Source organism: Doryrhamphus excisus, chromosome 19 (assembly GCF_030265055.1).
Source record: "Doryrhamphus excisus isolate RoL2022-K1 chromosome 19, RoL_Dexc_1.0, whole genome shotgun sequence".
Taxonomy (NCBI): Eukaryota; Metazoa; Chordata; class Actinopteri; order Syngnathiformes; family Syngnathidae; genus Doryrhamphus; species Doryrhamphus excisus.
The window spans coordinates 6,567,168-6,584,297 of NC_080484.1; the positions used below are offsets into that span (position 1 = coordinate 6,567,168).

The 17,130-nt window shown below is 44.4% G+C and overlaps 3 protein-coding genes across 9 annotated transcripts; all 3 read right to left on the minus strand.

The window, feature by feature from the left end:
* Positions 1-335: 335 nt before the first annotated feature.
* Positions 336-1,973, minus strand: LOC131107155 (histone H2B-like). Its single transcript, XM_058056899.1, has one exon. The coding sequence runs from the start codon at positions 1,950-1,952 to the stop codon at positions 1,578-1,580; it is 375 nt and encodes a 124-aa protein (XP_057912882.1). The 5' UTR covers positions 1,953-1,973; the 3' UTR covers positions 336-1,577.
* Positions 1,974-3,074: 1,101 nt separating this feature from the next.
* Positions 3,075-4,893, minus strand: LOC131107418 (zinc finger and SCAN domain-containing protein 2-like). The gene is made up of 2 exons (XM_058057429.1): positions 4,760-4,893; positions 3,075-4,262 (listed from the first exon to the last, which is right to left on the minus strand). Exons 1-2 carry the CDS (start codon positions 4,833-4,835, stop codon positions 3,439-3,441), a joined length of 900 nt encoding a protein of 299 aa, XP_057913412.1. The 5' UTR covers positions 4,836-4,893; the 3' UTR covers positions 3,075-3,438.
* A 654-nt stretch (positions 4,894-5,547) lies between these two features.
* LOC131107416 (multiple C2 and transmembrane domain-containing protein 1-like) lies at positions 5,548-16,783 on the minus strand. 7 transcript variants are annotated; one of them, XM_058057425.1, is made up of 21 exons: positions 16,345-16,783; positions 12,563-12,671; positions 12,352-12,494; positions 12,115-12,194; positions 11,921-12,044; positions 10,947-10,985; positions 10,592-10,738; positions 9,693-9,823; positions 9,432-9,624; positions 9,262-9,355; positions 9,099-9,201; positions 7,768-7,870; positions 7,599-7,700; positions 7,463-7,537; positions 7,088-7,207; positions 6,909-7,022; positions 6,790-6,837; positions 6,598-6,707; positions 6,279-6,388; positions 6,109-6,206; positions 5,548-6,002 (listed from the first exon to the last, which is right to left on the minus strand). In XM_058057425.1, the coding sequence occupies exons 1-21, from the start codon at positions 16,720-16,722 to the stop codon at positions 5,931-5,933; spliced, it is 2,493 nt and encodes an 830-aa protein (XP_057913408.1). In that variant the 5' UTR covers positions 16,723-16,783; the 3' UTR covers positions 5,548-5,930. The 7 variants fall into 7 exon arrangements, with proteins under 7 accessions (XP_057913408.1, XP_057913411.1, XP_057913410.1 ...); XM_058057428.1 differs by lacking the exon at positions 10,947-10,985 and having other exon boundaries at positions 10,592-10,735; XM_058057427.1 differs by lacking the exon at positions 10,947-10,985.
* Between the last annotated feature and the right edge of the window lie 347 nt (positions 16,784-17,130).

The following is a 17,130-nucleotide window of genomic DNA, read 5'->3' on the forward strand; positions in this document are numbered from 1 at the left end:
TGGTCCTTTGGGGCTGCGCGTGCAACAGCTGATAAAGCATTGGAGGAAATACATTTGAAATAAGCCAATCGGTTTCAAGGGACGCCCGCTTTGGTATGTTGCTATAGTCTTCGTATGAATCAAAACAAAAGACGTATTTCAACACTTAATCTCTTCTTTTTGCTAATAAACCACAATCAAGAAAGAGCAATGAGAAATTCAGCCACTCAAAATAAATAAGATAAGAAGGCGAAAAGGTTGTTTGATCCAACAATGTGCACTGGTCTGCTTTATCATTTTATTCCAATACAAAATGTATAATAATGAATAATGTACAAGGTACCAGATTCACAGAATGATAACAGTATAAAAGTACAAAGGTGTAAAAATGTGTATAAAGTGTGAAAGTCAAATAAAGTATAAGATACAAGTGGGCATGAATACTTTTAACCTACAGCACATTTGACATCACCTTGTCTCCAATGTGTCCCAATTTCAGTAGTCTTTTAGTCTCACAAGTAGTTCAGTCTTAAACTATATTTGCAACAAGAAAATAACGCCAATAGCTGTCTGAATGGTGACTTTTTACACCGAGGGCCACGGATTAAAAAAATCAAGTGGTTATATTTTTCTTTGGTTATAGTAAAAGCAGCCTGCATGTAAGTTTTGTGTTCTGGCTTATCAACATTTCAATAAGAAAATGAGCATTGGGTTGTAAATGGCCCAGTACCAGTGCCATAGATTATAAACTATTATAAACTGTATAACACAATGTTGTGTTCTATGGCTATATGAACATGGGACATACCAAAAGAACGAAATGACTCCCGTCATCAAAATAATTTATTTACAAAGATAACCTTTTTCACATTTAGGACTAAACTGCGCGTGAGTCAATGTGAGTGGCACTTTATCAAATGAACTTCTGCCCATGTGTGGCCTCATGGAAGTGACCTCTTATTGCCTCTTGTGCAAAAAAACAAACATAAGATCTATATATAAATTTTTGGGAGTGAGCCTTCATATATATGTGTCTTTGCTGCTGTTATTGACGGGAGTAGCGTAAGATAAACGTTTTAAATCATCAAAATACAGCAAGATACTGTAAGTATCATTTATAACATACTTGCATGATCACAGCATGTTTATCAAACAATGAAACGCTTCATAGTCTGTGTGTCTCAAATGACGTGCATTGTTTGCTAGCTCATATTAACTATATCTGTGGTTATAAATAGACAAAGGAAATAAATGTTTATGTTATGCCTAACAGTTGTGAAAGATGGGCAAAATTCCAGTGCTGAAGCACAGTTCCACCTTTAGTTAAAAAAAAAGTACCACTTCCACATGACCTGAGGTGTGGTATGTTGGCTGCAGTCTGCTAGCTCAGTAGCCAGTGTGAAATTTAATGTAATATCACCTGCGGCATAGAAAGTAATATTGAAAGTTAGACAAGGAAGTAATGTCTACTGTAGTAGCAGCGGAGTTAATGGTAATTAACCATTCAATTTGGAAGGCCAACAGGTCTATTGCTCCATAGATGAAGTGCGTGGTTCTTAAAAGAACCGTTGGTTGGGTGACGATGTCACTGGAAGTCTTTACTTGGAACTGGTGTACTTGGTGACGGCCTTGGTGCCCTCAGACACGGCGTGCTTAGCCAGCTCGCCAGGCAGCAGGAGACGCACGGCAGTCTGGATCTCCCTGGATGTGATGGTGGAGCGCTTGTTATACTGAGCCAGACGGGCCGCCTCCGCAGCGATGCGTTCAAAGATGTCGTTGACAAAGGAATTCATGATGCTCATGGCCTTGGAGGAGATGCCGGTGTCGGGATGCACCTGCTTGAGCACCTTATACACGTAAATGGCGTAGCTTTCCTTCCTGCTCCTTTTCTTCTTCCTACCGCCCTTCGGGGTGGTCTTAGAGACGGCTTTCTTGGAGCCCTTCTTCGGTGCGGACTTGGCGGGTTCAGGCATTGCTACGATCCTGTTCAGGTTGGTTGCGGAACTGATGAACCTACAATGCGGCAGCCAGTGCTCTTATAGAGGTCGTTATGCAAATTAGAATGCGGCAGTGCTTTTCTCTGATTGGCTGAAACGAACGCTTTGTGTCAGCGCATGCGTGTTTGTACTTTTTCTTCCTCGTTACGACAGCTCGCCTCCAAGCATGTTCCATTACTGCCATCTTCCGGAGACACTTCCTGCTTGTTTGAGCCGGTACTCAAATGTAAATCATCATTATCCTAATAATTGCTTGTTTCTTTCGGCTTTTTCCTGATTATGGAGTGGTTTTGATATTTTTGATAATAATTACTTTGTATTATTTGGTTAATACATACACAATCCAATAGAAGTGTTTTTGTGTGGAGTTGATTCACTGAGACTACAACGGAATAGATATAGATCAGGGGTCTCAAACACGCGGCCCGCGGGCCAAATGTGGCCCGCAGGACACTAGTTTGAGGCCCCCGCCTTGATATGAAAGTTGTTCGTGCGGCCCGCGCAAGTTTGATATGGATGCTGTATGGTATCATGTACCCACAAGAAATTATTACGTTTGATTAATGTTCTTGTTAAAGGTTAAATAACTGTTAATAGTTATCCTCCCTATCCGTGTGGAAGTAGTAAGTTTTTGGCTATTTAAGTTTAAAGGAAATAACTTGAAGGCTACCGTTTAGGTCGCTAGCTCTCTAGTTTGCGAGTTAGCATGTGTCTCAAGACCCTGCAGTTATGTTGTAATATGTTGTAAATAAAAAGAGTATAAATGTGACTATAGTCGTGTTTTGTCATGTCTACAGGGCTCTAATAATGCTTTGTTCATTTTAATCTGAAAAAAATAATTTGTCTACCCACCAACTATATGTGGTTTCTTAAGTTTTTTAATTTATTTATTATTGATTTTCTTTATTCTTGATTTGTTTATTTATTTTTCATCTTATTTTGTGCAGAAAAATTAAAAAAATTAAGATATTTGAGAACAGTGGAATGTTTTATCAGAGCTTTTATTGTAGAAAATCGGAACCAAAGCACTGAAAAAGTTTGTATATTTTTCTGTTTTTAATAAATGTGTTTTGGTTTTTTTTGGAAAACCTGATGCAGCCCAGCCTTGCCCAGACCCTAGCTCCAGTGGCCCCCAGGTAAATTGAGTTTGAGACCCCTGATATAGATTATCTTTAAAACACTTCGGTACAAAAATATATATTTATTAGTCACAGAATACAACAATTACGCAATCATGATCCTATGGCCATGCAGCGGTGGCAAGATGCCAATGCATTTAATACAAGGTACATGTTCCTCAACATGGATCACAACAAAGTGAACATCTGGTCGCGGTTATAGAAGCAGCGAAAGGGACAGACCGGACTAAGAGGATGTAAGAGCTGTAAGTTGCTGACTAGGAAGACTAACAACAATCGGGCAGACCTGAAAAAGACAACACACAACGAGGAGTCCAATGCGTTCATGTCGCGCTGCCGTTGGCACCAACGCACTTGTGTTTGCTGACCTGACACTTGAAGGCGAAGCGTTTTTCGCAGGCGCCACACCCAAACGGCTTCTCACCCGTGTGCCTCCGCATGTGCGACATCATGGTCCCCTTCCGAGAGAAGCGCTCCCCGCACACCGAGCACGGGAAGGGCTTCTCCCCGGTGTGCGTTCTCACATGCAGCACCAGCGAGATGCGTTGGCTGAAGCTGGTGTCGCACAGCCGGCAGGCGAAGGGCTTGACGCCCGTGTGAGTGCGGGAGTGCACCACAAGGTTGGAGCGCTGGCGGAAGGTTTTGCCGCACACGGAGCAGCAGAAGGGCTTCTCCCCCGTGTGGCGCCTCATGTGTCTCTTGAGGTTGCGCTTGTGATCGAATGTTTTGTCGCATTCGGAGCAGTCGAAGCGTTTCTTGGAAGGGGGGAGCCTCGTCTGCGCGCCTCCAGAGTGCTCGTTACTCTTCGAGGGTTCGCTGTCGTCCGTGTCAGAGGAGGCAGAAGTGCCGGCGTCCATGTGCAATGTATGGAATTTAGGGTCCATTTCTAACCCCCCATTGCGGTCTTCGTCCGATTCTGTTGCCACTCGCCGGGCCGGGCTGCCGGTTAGGCTGTGATGTGACGTAGGAGGGCTGCGGTCACCTTCACTCTTCACGGGAACGCGTGGCAACGAGAAATCGCTTCGGTTCAGTTTGTTCTCTTCGTCTTGAACGCGTGCCGGATGGAGATCGACCCGCTCGGGTTCCGAGCTCCACTCCTGCTGCTCCTCTTTGACCACGATCACTTTCAAGACGTCTGGAGGTAAAACTGAAATACAGGGATGCAACAGGAACAGATGGTCTTCCAGTTGGCAGGCACAAAACGACCAAACTAGAAACACCACTGCTGCCTTTATCCATTTTCATTGAAGAACACCTCCAAAACAGATCAAGTGTTGGCCCATCCGGTCATTGTGTGTGGCCCAAAGGTGCAATTCATTCACTTGCTTATCTTTTCGCGAATTGCTTTTGCTTCTAATGACATTCTCATTTACTATCACTATTAAAAAGTAGTTACGCACTGATGCGTTAGCAGCTGCTACTTGTATGACCATGAATAGTTTGTGGTTTCGAAGGTGGCCCGCAAGGAAAACAAGTAGGACATTTAAATAATAAACCGGATGTGCAGAAAGCCTCATTTGCATACATCCCAACACTGTAGCAGATGCTAGCAGCGGCTAACAGTCTGGGTGACTGCTACAGCTAACTTTAGCCTAGCACCGACTCTCCTGTGTTTGCGTTCCAGAAAATAAACACCACACAGACCTTCGTTTTCCAGTATTCGTTCGGAATTGGAAACTAATCGCAGGCGCCGGTCCATCTCCGTGGATCTCCTCCTCATCGATACTCAATTGGGATGTTTTTACTAGTCTATTCGGAAAGCAGACCTTCACTGGCGAGCCTTTCAAAATAAGTTACAAGGCTGTGAGGCGTGACTATTTCTAATTACATCAACTTAAATAGCCACCTTGATAATGACACAGCTATAGATATATTTCGATATTAAACAGCAAAATCGGTTGTTCTTTTCGTCTTCGCCAAACATTAGAAACACGGATATTTATTTTGAAACGAGACCCGGAACTAGTAACTCGCATATAACACAGGAGCCAGTCCAGAAACCAGTTGAACTGGTCCAGTAGATTACAATTTAAAATAGCGGATAAACCGTGGCACCCGTTCATTTACAATTTGGATATCAAGAGCTTTAATATTTAGTATAAATATCATAAACCGAGCAAAAAGAATTTTTTTTCAATGTCGTTATCCCGCACTGAATATTTGAGATGCCACAGCGCTACCCCTGGACAAAAGTGTATATAACACCCCTAGTAGTTTGGCCACTACCATTGGATGGGGAACGGTTTGGACCCAGATTCGATTCCACTTGTTTCCCCACTAACCACCATGTGTACTCCTGGTGGCAGGTGAAAATTGTACCTCTGAATTACCAGTGCATGGAAACTGAGGAATTTCAAACGTGTGCTGATAACGTAATGCCATCTTTCACCATTAGATGTCAGCAATGCTTCAATTACACAAACCACAACATATCAGCGTTCATTCTTACTTTTAATGCATTAAATGCCGAAAATGCAACATAACGTCACTGATGACACACAAGGGTATAAAAAGTCCACACATGCACACACACATGCGCACATGCACATTTTTTGCATATTTCTTCATGCAGCAGGAAGACATCATGTGATTTCCACGTGCACCACAGAGCTGAGCGTCCACGTTTGTGAAAAGTTTGTCGGTGTCAGCATGCTAACATGGCACCAACAACATGAAAACATCCCCAAACAGCTGCCTCACGTGCACTTTTATTCACATGCACCTTTAAAAGCATCCAGTGCTGATAAAATCAACAACATAAACAATCTTTGTTTCCCTTTTTACACGCTAACAAAGTCACGGTTCATGTGTTTTGCTAGCTGGGGTAGGTCCTCTTGCGCTTGTTTGGACTTTGACCCGAGTCTGTTTTCAGCTGGCGGTACTGCATCTAAGGAGTGAAGAGAAGGGGGTCAGAGGACAGAGCCTTGAGGGACACCACAGCTGCTTCCTGTCTCTTGAAAAGCTTCCGGACGCTGCCATCAAAAGTCACTCACCACCTGGACGTCAGACGGCACGCGTGACAGGAAGTCCAGCAGCTCATTGTGGTCGATCATGTAAGGGTCACGCAGCTTCTTGGTGAACTTGTTCACACCTGGGGACGCAACGGTTCAGCGTTCATGTGTGTGTCAATGTGTTAATGTGTGTGTGTTTGTGGTGAGCTCACCCCATGCTAGCACGAGGTAGCGCAGCGGGACGAGGTAGAGCAAGAACGTTGCCACACACAAGGCGGTGATGGCCAAGCAGGTCAGGAAAGGCACGGTCCAGTTTAGCACGCTAACAACACAATAAGTCAGTTAAGACTTCCACCAGCGTCATGAACGTTTCCGCCATTTTAGATCCCCCCAACAATACTCTTCCTGGAAACTCCACTTTTTCCACTATTGACAATACTTCCTGTTTATTTCCTGTTGACAGCAAGAAGCGCCCTCTGCTGGCAGGGTGTCCGATGAGGACACCTCCCACCCTCCCCAGGGACCACCTACTTCTTGAGCCTCTCCGCAAAGGACGCCACCTGGTCCAGCATGTTCTGGACGCTGATGAAGACGTCCTGGATGGCGTAGAGTTTGTCCATGAAGCCTCGCGGCTCGGCGTCCTGGCGGGGATGGACAAACACGCGTCTTTGCTTGGGCGTCACCGAGGTCACGTGCCACGCTAACTCACGACGCGGTGGTCACCTTGTCGTCCTCGTCCTCGTCGTCCCACTCTAACACGGCGTCCACAGGCTGCGGCGAGAGAAGGCGGAGCGGCTACAGCACAAACATCTCAGGAAGATACATGTGGAGTGACGCCTCACCGTGTCTGCGGCGGCGTCGCGGCTCCGTGAGAAGAAGAAGTTCCAGACGAGCAGCAGCAGCAACGCCAGCGGGAGCATGAAGAGCTCAAAGTGCCACACCCCCACCACGAAGAGCTGAGGGGGCGGGGCAGAGGTCACGCACGTCACGTTGTGTGCGTGTGCGTGTGCACGTGCGTTACCAGGAAGGAGATGATGCTCCTCTGTGCCGACTCCCACTCAAAGCAGCTGTTGATGTACGCCCCCCAGCTGAGGACCACCATGATGCTCCTCTTCACACGCACCAGATTCTGATGGAGCAGCTGATGGCACATGACACTTAGTATCAGATGGCCCCGCCCACCACAAACTACTCTAGCCCCTCCCCGGGGGGTCCCAATGTCATCCCAATGGGGACCACATGGTGGAAAAGTCCTAACTTTTGTTGCCAAACATGCCATTCATTTTCTTTTCATAATATTTGGACTTTATGGGTATAATAATTAGGACTTTACCCCCCATCAACAGGCCCCTCCCACCAAACCCGGTGTAGCCAGTGTTTGAAGATGCCGGCGTACATTTTTAGAGACTTTGGGCTCGTCTTCGATGAACTTCTGTTCGGCAGGGGCCACCGTCCTCAAGGCCGCTTTGACCTGACGACAAAGCCAGGGTCACGTGACCGGTCCAGGGTGAAAGGTCGTGTGTCGGACTGACCGTGTTGTAGATGACGTCTATCTCCAGGAAGACCAGTCCTTTGGTGGGGACTTTCAGCTCCTTGTTCTTCAACACGTACGACTTCCGCTCGCCGTTACGCACCTGACACACGTGCGTACGTGATGATGAAGGACAGGTGAAGTACATTCCAAGGATGAATTCCACTCACGTGCAGCAAAGGAATGGCCACTTTCCCCAGGAAGTCTGCACTCCTGTCTCGGTCCTCGTCCAACACGGTCACCTCCAATACTGAGTGGATATCCTTCACATTACTGGCACATACACACACACACACACACATTAGTACACCTTCATTGCGTACGCATGTATGGGTGTTAGCGTGCCAAGCTCAGCTACGTGTACTACCACCGTCTGCCGCAGGGGGCGCTTCTATCCGACTTCCATTTGACTTTTATCAAGCACTTCTACACAACTATGAAGGATTTATTGCTCCTTTTGTCTTTTCATTTCTAAATAATACTAAATAATATTACTCCCACTATAGATAATAATAATAATAATAATAATCATCATCATCATCATCATACAAACACGTCAACGTTCTTCCCATCCATTTCTTTTCTGGGAATATTTACTTTATTATTATTTATTATTATTTATTTACTTTATTTATTATAAAGTAAATAAAGGAATATTTTTACTTTATTTACTTTATTCTCATATTATTATAAATTTTCCCAACCTAACTTTCCATAATCTTGCTTGTTTCTGACAATATTGCAATTTTTTGGTTTGCTTTAATATTTCGACTTTATTCTGCTAAAATAAAATAAAAAATCATGATATTCACATTTTTCTTGCAAGATTACATTTTTTCCTCCTAATATTATACTTTATACTCCTAAAATTACTTTTATTTTATTGAGTTTTATAAATTAAAAAAATTTGAAAAAAGCAATTCTGCTGTCGTTTTCTTACTTTTCTTGTTTTTGTTTATTTTCCGTATTTTATATCTTATTTTATTGTTTCAAACACCACAGGAGACTGCTTTTTTAATCTATTTTAAGTTCTTGTTTTTTGGATGAAATAAGATAACTATCAAAGTAGTTATGGTATGTTATCACGGTTATTGTATTGATTTATTATATATACATATAATTTAATTTAATATATAATTTAATTTTAAAATATAATTAAACATTGCCAAAGCCACCATTTTTTTCTGTTTTTTGTTTATTTATTTGAAATGCATCAAATGTATTTGAATTTAGCGATGTATAAAAATGGCAAATGTGCTCTTTGTGTCATTTTTCTGTTGTATTTTGTTTTCTTGTTTTTTATTTCTTCGTGTATTTACTGTATTTTTATTTTCCATTTTAGGGCCACCAACTTTCTACTTTGTTCCATTTATTTTGTTTTCTTGTTTATTTTTCCAAGGTGCTAAGGACCAATAAATGGCCCCCGGGCCACGCTTTGGACACCCCGTACCGTAGCGGCAGCCGTGTAGCAGGGCATATGCTAGAACGTGAAAGGCCTCACAAGGTGAAGACTTTGTTCCACTCCGGGTTGAGGTTCTTGTAGACGGTGTGCGTCTGCAGTCGGTCGTTGCTAAGCTCCACGACACAGAAGGGGTCGCTCTTACCTGACATCAAACATTTCACACATGAGACGCTCGCCGGGCGGATGCGGCTAACTTCCTCACCAGTCACGTCGGCCGCCATGAGGCCTTCCGCTCGCAGCACCTTGACCTGCACCACGCCCACGTCCTTCATGTTGGAGAAGGACCGCAGCGCCCCCTGTGGGAGGACAGGACAGGACCGTTAGCGCCAGGCTCATGCCCCCCCTCCCTCAAACGAGCTGAGCGCCACTCACGTATCGTCCGAGCATCCGTCCGCGTTCCCCCGGGTCGTCCAGGGGCGCGACGGAGAGGTCCGAGATAGAGATGTGGGCGGAGGCAGTCAGCGTGACCAGCAGCACCAAGTGGCCCCCGCCCCCGGACTCCTCCAGGGGGAGCTCCAGGCGGTGGGTTTGTTCCTTGGCTAGCGAAGACAGGTCCAGCTGGCAGCTGCAAGGACACGAATGAGCCCGTCACCATGGCGACCGACAGCGGGTCCAAAAAGACGCCCGACTTGCCGCCCGATGAAGTCGTCTCTGCACGCCGTGTCGTGGTCCCACACGGTGGCCTCCAGCACGCCCCCCGTCTCCTCCAACAGATGGAGGTCAAACTGTTCCCGCCACTGCGGATTCAACGTCTTCGGTAGCGTCTGAACAATTGGAGAGACAAAAATACCAACCCCAGCCTCCTTTACTTCTGTACTGTACTTCTAGTTTTTACTTCAATACAACCTTGAAATATCTCCAATATGCAGTACAAAATACTAATTACAAATGTATTGAAAAGATCTTCTAATTATTACTTATATATTCGTTTATAAAAGTAAATATTTTATACTAAAATAATACAACATGTATTATTTCTTATTAAATTTATTTAGTATTATTTCAATTTTTACTTTTTATTTTTATATCTTAAATATATTTAAAAATATATATTTTTTATATTTTTTAATTTATTAAATTATTTTATTTATTTTATGCATTTATCTATAAATATTCTATATATTTATGACATATTGAATAGAATAAGTGAAATCCATATGTATTTTATCTATAAATAATGCAAATTAATGAATATTAGAGGGAGCATTTTGTTATTTTAAAATGTTTAAATTCTTTTTATTTTTTCATATTATTTAGAAATAAGAAATATGTGTATTTTAAATTTTTTATAATATTTTTAATACATATATTTTCTATGAAAAATATTTTTATATTATTATTTATATATTTTATATTTTATATTGAAGTTATTATATCAAGTATTGATTTGATGAATATGATGAAATAAATGTATATAGGCCATATTGCATACATTCTGGTTCAATGAAGAAATATGTACCAGGTAAGAAAATGAAAGGAAACGCTGACTCCATGAAACAGGAAGTGTCAGAGTAAAAGAAAAACGGCGTCACCTTGCTGCGGTACTTCTGCTGTCCCAGGCGGAACTTGACGTACGGGTCACTCAGCCCGTTGGGGTCCATCGGCACCAGATCCCGCCCCTCGATGAGAGCGATGCTGACGAGGCCTCGCCACAGCTGAGACTTACGACTTAGCGACTGCTAAGGTTTGTACACACACACACACACACACACAGTATGACCCTCATGACCAAACATGGACGCTTATGGAAGCAAAGATGTGAACAAACACGACTATGAATGAGGACGTTGAAAATGGGACACCTCCGATGAGGACATTAGGCTCATGAGCAACAAGTGGCCCACAGCCTGCGAATGATGAGCGGAAGAAGAGGAAGATGTTGGTTACCTTGGTGGATCTCTTCCAGGACTTCCTGAGCAGCATGGTCTGAACATACAGTACAGTACGTCACAATAGTGCGTCGCCGCTAGAGGGCGACACATCCTGCCCACAACTCATCAAAGCGCTCGTGAGCTTTATGCTAATGATCTGTATGCTAATTAGCTCTGTTTGGCTGCGACCAATCACAAGAGCTTTTTGGACGAACCTGGTGGAATTGACAGGAAAACTGGACGTTTGATGAGTTTGGGCCACCAGGGGTCGCTAACACACAGACAAGCAGCTTGACGACAGCATGACAACTTAACTCAAGTTATTTGAATCCCATCCACTTTTACAGTCACGGCTATGCTAGCTCATTTTCACTATTAGCCCTGTCAATACAATAGGACTCATTTTCAATGAGATGCATTATTAAATATCACTGTAATTCCCACATTCTCCAAAGAAAAGTCATGACAGTTACCAGTGGCTTTCCCCAAAAAGTAACTGAATTAGTAATACAGTTACTTCTTCAGAAATGTATAAAAAGTAAAGTATAGTTATATCATATATTACAATTATACATATTGTATATACTGTATCCATTCATTTTCTATACTGCTTATCCTCACTAGGGTGAGGGTATGCTGGAGCCTATCCCAGCTGTCTTGGGGCGAGAGGTGGGGTCCACCCTGGACTGGTGGCCAGCCAATCACAGGGCACATATAGACAAACAACCATTCCCACCCACATTCATACTTATATGGACCAGCTATTTAGCGTCCTGTGTAGCAGTACACGTTTGGACGCCCCTGCTGTGAAGTGAAACTAAAAGGACTACAACCGTGACACGGTTAGCCTGTGAGCTAACGCTAAAGCTAAAGCACTAAACTCACTTTGTTAACAAAAGTCTTGAGACGGCATGCATTGCATCATTAGTGTGTGTGTGTGTGTGTGTGTGTGTGTGTAAGCATGTGTTATGATGTCAACAACATGCGTACCATGGAGTCTCTCCGTTCCTCCAGTGGACTGTGTTTAGGTATCAGCGTGACAGCCATCTCCAGCGTACCCAGGTCCTGGTCTGGGTGCAGCGGATCCTTCAGGACCAGCGTGACAGGAGTGGTCCTGGTCCACAAAGACAAGGCTCATGTGGAACGCTAGCGCTTTGAGAACCTGCTGTGACAACATTCCGTACCTCTGCAGCTCCAGAGAGTCCAGCTGGACTTCAGCCGAACCCATGAAGTCGTCCTGCAGAGCAAAGTCATAGTCGAAGACCTGCACCGGAACCAGAACCAGAACCTTAGAAGACCAGTTTGCAGTTCAACATGTCTGAACAGACCAAATGGACCTCCTGCATCGTTTACAAGGTTCTTCTTCTCATTTCACATCAACAACTTTGCACGTGTGCATGTGCGTGTGCACGTGTGCTGACCTTGACGTAGAGGGGCTCACTCAGGTTGTCCACCAGCACCGTGGTCTTCTCGTCCCACACAGGGTTCAGGTTCTTGCGGATGGTTCTGCTGCGGAACACCTCTTTGCCCGCCACCTTCAGCTTGACGTACGGGTCGCTGCTGCCTGCAAGCACCAGCAGAACCTGCCAGAACCTACCAGAGGCCACACCAGAACCGACGTGATGGGTCTACCTCCTCTGTCCCGGACCGCCAGGTTGTGTCCTCGCCGCAGCTCCACGTCCAGCTTGTACATCCCGGCCCGCTCAGGCGGGACCCTCGAAGCCCGGCCGGCACCCAGACCCTGCAAGATGACATCACCAACATTTTACCAGCAGACAAAGCCTTTGAGTCCATTAGGACTGGGAGGAATCCTGACAGGAAATGGAAGCGGAGTAACTTCCTGCCAAAGTGTTTTTCCATTCTTGGACATCAGAGCAACAACACATTTTCTTCTATTTGTTCTCGCTTCACCAGAAAGCTATCCATCCATCCAACCATCTTCTATGCTGCTTATTATGGAGCCTAACCCAGCTGACTTTGGACAACCATGGGGGGGGACCATTGGGGAGAACGTGCAAACTCCACACAGAGATCCCCGAATGGAGAAGACAACACAAGAAAACTAAAAACAAAAAGCAAGTAGCAGAAAGTTGAAGAATTAAAAGGGACCTATGTTGGCCCCTTGGTATTGAGTTATGGACTCCTAAAGAGCAGCTACACACAATAACAAGCACACTAAGCTTTCTAGATCTTCCACAATCTGCACCTATTCACATGGATTTCTTTGGATTTGGTGTTTCCTGCAAAAAATGTCTGTTTTAATGTATTCCACCCTCAGCACGCCTGCAAGCACGCCCACTCCGCTGTGGTTGGTCACACTAGCGAGTACTTGAAAGGACTTCCGGGTTTGTGGTGCTAGCTAACGGTATAGGAGTTGATGTATGTTAATAAAATGTGGGCTTTAACTTCCAGCCATATGTGTTGGATCCCCAATCCCATCCAAAGTAGAGACTGGACAGTCCCAAGGTTCTAAAGAAAAGAGGTTACTTCAAGACGTCTCTCAATGCTAAGTAGCTTTAGCATTTTAGCCTTAGCTTTTCTACAGCATGGCTGACGTCTAATGTGGCCACTAATTGTGGTGGGGAAAGGGAAACGGCTATTAGCAACCCCCTCCCTGTATTTATATATAGATATATATTAGGGCTATTAATCGATTAAAATATTTGATTGCAATTAATCACATTTTGGCCACAGTTAACTCTGAATTCATCGCATTTCATCGCATACAGGAATACATTTTTATCTATAATAAGTAGGGGGAATATCTTTGTGGTAAAGGATTTGATGTACAACTACAACAATAATTAACATCCAATTTGATGTAAAAGGATATCAATTTGGGAACTATGGGGAACATATTAGCTCTTAAACTCGCCCACAAACGTTCAGCAAATCCAAAATGTGAGCAAGTGAGACCTCTCATTCTAACATGTTTTGGTTTATTTGTGTCAGCTCAAAATAAGATTTGTTCATTTATGATACTGGTTTTAAATTCTAAATGTTTGTGAGTAAAAAAGCCTATTTAGGAACATTCAGAAAGGATTATTATTAAAGATTTGCCTCAATGCACCTTTCTTTCATGAAATGTACAAATGAAAATACCTAAAACATATGGCAATAGTCATAAAACATTGCTAATATAATTGCTAACTCAATAATGATGTCATTTCTCTTTTAAAACACATTAAAATACATAGAAATTCATCATTATATTACAGTATATATAATTTTATTACAATGCTCCAACTATTCATGAGAAATCCCCCAGTTTTTGAATGTTTACGCGAGCTACGATTGGTCCTACTTTTCTGACGGTCACTGAATGCACCGCTGCACCGTTCTCAGATGCCCAGACGGCTGTATGGATGTATTTTGATGTATTTTCCACCTTTTTATTTCCCCTCATACTTGCTCCCAAATGCTGATACTATGTGGGAACCCATAAAGGTAAGATTTGATGACTTTGAGTGCTAATGTGCATCATTGTGGTAGTTCCATGCTAAATGGCTAATGCTAGCAAAACACTGGACTTCAGCAATAGCAATAGCAGCCGGTAGTCCAATTTAGCTGGCAGTTCAATGCCAAAATCATCAGTGAGATGTCAAAATGTGAAAAGCACTGGTTAGTGTGGCCACTCTTATGCCAAGGTAGCACTGTATATGACAATAAAAACAATACCTGCACTGCTCCAGTCTCTGGCAGGCCATGGAATCCGTAATAAGTCAAAAACAGCGACAGTAGATCATTAACACGTCATTAAAACATTGACAGCGCTAATACTGTATATATACAACTTGTTAGCATGTCTACATTACAAAATATCAGTCGTACACTATGTTGTCTTTTCTGCAGGCTTCTGCTAACATGAAGCTACAGCGCCACCTGTTGTTGTGGCGTGCACGTGTGGACATACGCCTTCAATGATCCCATTGGTTCTCCAAGCCATCACGCCCGCAGGCCTGGACAGGGAACGATGTGGAGCTGCTGTCCATCACCGTTAGCGCAAAGGAAATACTCCGTGAATCAATGTTTATTTCCACAGAGTCGTGGCGGGATGGAACATCACTATGTTCTCCATCAAGACCATGGAACATTTCACTTGATAGCGGGCGGGAAGTCATGTGACCACGTCTAATTGTAATTACTGTTAGCATGTTGGAGGAAACTTGCAATGCTGCCTGCAAGGTGTCGCTTGCAACACGCTTACTTCCTGTCAAGCAACAGCACACTGTGTGTGTGTGTGTGTGTGTGAGCGCGTGTGTGTGTGTTGACTTAAAAAGCTGCTGAAACATCATCAGACAAGTTAAAGAGTCAACAACATCTCCATTTTTTTCTTGCAGCTCGTTTGGAAACAACACATGCTAACCAGCGTTGGAGAAGATTATAGAGATTAGCAGACAGGAAGTGATGTCATAGCAGCAGATTATACACCATCCCATCTCTCACACACACACGTCTTGGTGATTGCTAACAAAGACCTCTGAAGTCATGTGAGCAAACACATGCTTCCGTCCAGCATCGGCTCAAAGACGGACAGGGAGGGACGGCAGGTGCTCACCAAACAGAGAAGAGGAGTCATTGTTTGGATGGCGAGACGTGACCCACCAAGCGCGACTCAACTCGGACAACTCAACTGCAGAACACTAGCACGGATGAGGTGCAAGGTATGGAAGCTCAGGGGAGGCGGAGCAACAGGTGAGAGGGCGGGACTGTCACATGAACCCTGACCTCAACCTCCTGTCCTCTGCGGCAACCCTTAGCTTTCTTTCACAGCAAAGGTCCCACAAAGGCCACTTGAACCTGCGTGTGAACAATGACCACATGCTGGCCTGAGGGGCGGGGCGATGTCCTTGGTGGGTGTGGTCTCCACAAGCTAACTTTGGACACTTTCATGTCAGGACGCCCCGCACGGGCGTCCTAAAGTAACCATGTCCTATATTTACTCATTTTCTACCGCTTAGACTCATGGGGGGTGCTGGAGCCTATCCCAGCGGTCTTTGTTCCACCCTGGACTGGTGGACAGCCAATCACAGGGCACATATAGACAAACAACCATTCACACTCACATTCATACCTATGGACAATTCGGAGTGGCCAATTAACCTAGCATGTTTTTGGAATGGGGGTGGAACCCACGCTAACCACTCAACCACTGTGCAGCTACTGTATACATATACAAATAAATTCTAGAAATATTTTATCCATATGTATACATATTTTATATGTATTTTAAAAGCTTCAGTCATTGGATAAATAAAATAAATTCTGTTATTAAATGAAATATGTTTTAATTATTCCATTGCTTATTTTTATGATGTATAATATATGTGTATGTGAATTTTTATATGGAATTGTAAATAGAATGATAAAGCATTACATAAATATGATCATAATATAATGTTCGTGTGTCTTACTGCAGGTTGTTCGTCCAGCTGTTCTCCAGTTGTAGTCGTCGCCTCCTCTCCTCCCCCTGCCCCCCCTCCTGGTGCTCCGTCCAGTCCCTCCAGGCCCGCGGAACCGAGAGAGGAGCTCTTGTGGTGGGACGGAACCAAGTGGGCCACCGCGGACTTGCCGGTGCCGCAGTGTGGCCGTTCTTTGGGCTCTTCGTCGGGGCGAGACGAGAAGATGAGGTCGGGCTGCGAGAGGGAGATGACCCGGTCCAAATCGGCGGTTTCCTTCCGTTTGCTCCTGCGGAACAACCAGCTGCTTCGTGGCTTCTCGTCCTTGCTGCTTGACGGCTTGTTGCTTCGGGACAGGAAGTGCTGCCTCCAGGTGCTCTCGCCTTGCTCCATCCTGCGCGGCCTGAGAGCTGTGGGTCCGTGTTCGAGTCCGCGCGAGGTACACAAGCACGTCGAGTTGGTCCTGCCCCCCCCCCCCCCCTCCGCGGAAGCCCCGCCCCCTTTCCCTGCACTTTTTTTGTGCTGGAGGCTGAGCAGGGCCGCAGCTAGCGGAGGGCCCGCGGGTGTTTGGACACCCATCCTCCAAACTAAACAAGGACGTTTACCTTCACGGAGAATAATCTTGTATTTGACACCTATTATACTTTATTTTAGGCTGCCATACGTCCATCCACACCTCAACAGGAGCACACAAAGCACCTTTAATCCGGCTTGAACTCACCGACTTGCTAATGTTCACTAGCACTCATGCTAACAATATGTTAGCATGAGTTTAAAAACATAATACACTCGAAAAATATA

What these genes read in the sequence shown, in the direction of transcription:
- LOC131107416 (XM_058057421.1), bottom strand. Translation starts at nt 16,722, where the DNA reads ATGGAGCAAGGCGAGAGCACCTGGAGGCAGCACTTCCTGTCCCGAAGC. An exon ending in TAGACGTCATCTACAACACG is followed by an intron (nt 7,538 to 7,598) that starts GTCAGTCCGACA and finishes CTTTGTCGTCAG; the next exon opens with GTCAAAGCGGCCTTGAGGAC. An exon ending in TGCCGTCTGACGTCCAGGTG is followed by an intron (nt 6,003 to 6,108) that starts GTGAGTGACTTT and finishes TTCACTCCTTAG; the next exon opens with ATGCAGTACCGCCAGCTGAA.
- LOC131107155 (XM_058056899.1), bottom strand. Translation starts at nt 1,952, where the DNA reads ATGCCTGAACCCGCCAAGTCCGCACCGAAGAAGGGCTCCAAGAAAGCC.
- LOC131107418 (XM_058057429.1), bottom strand. Translation starts at nt 4,835, where the DNA reads ATGAGGAGGAGATCCACGGAGATGGACCGGCGCCTGCGATTAGTTTCC. An exon ending in ACGAATACTGGAAAACGAAG is followed by an intron (nt 4,263 to 4,759) that starts GTCTGTGTGGTG and finishes CCTGTATTTCAG; the next exon opens with TTTTACCTCCAGACGTCTTG.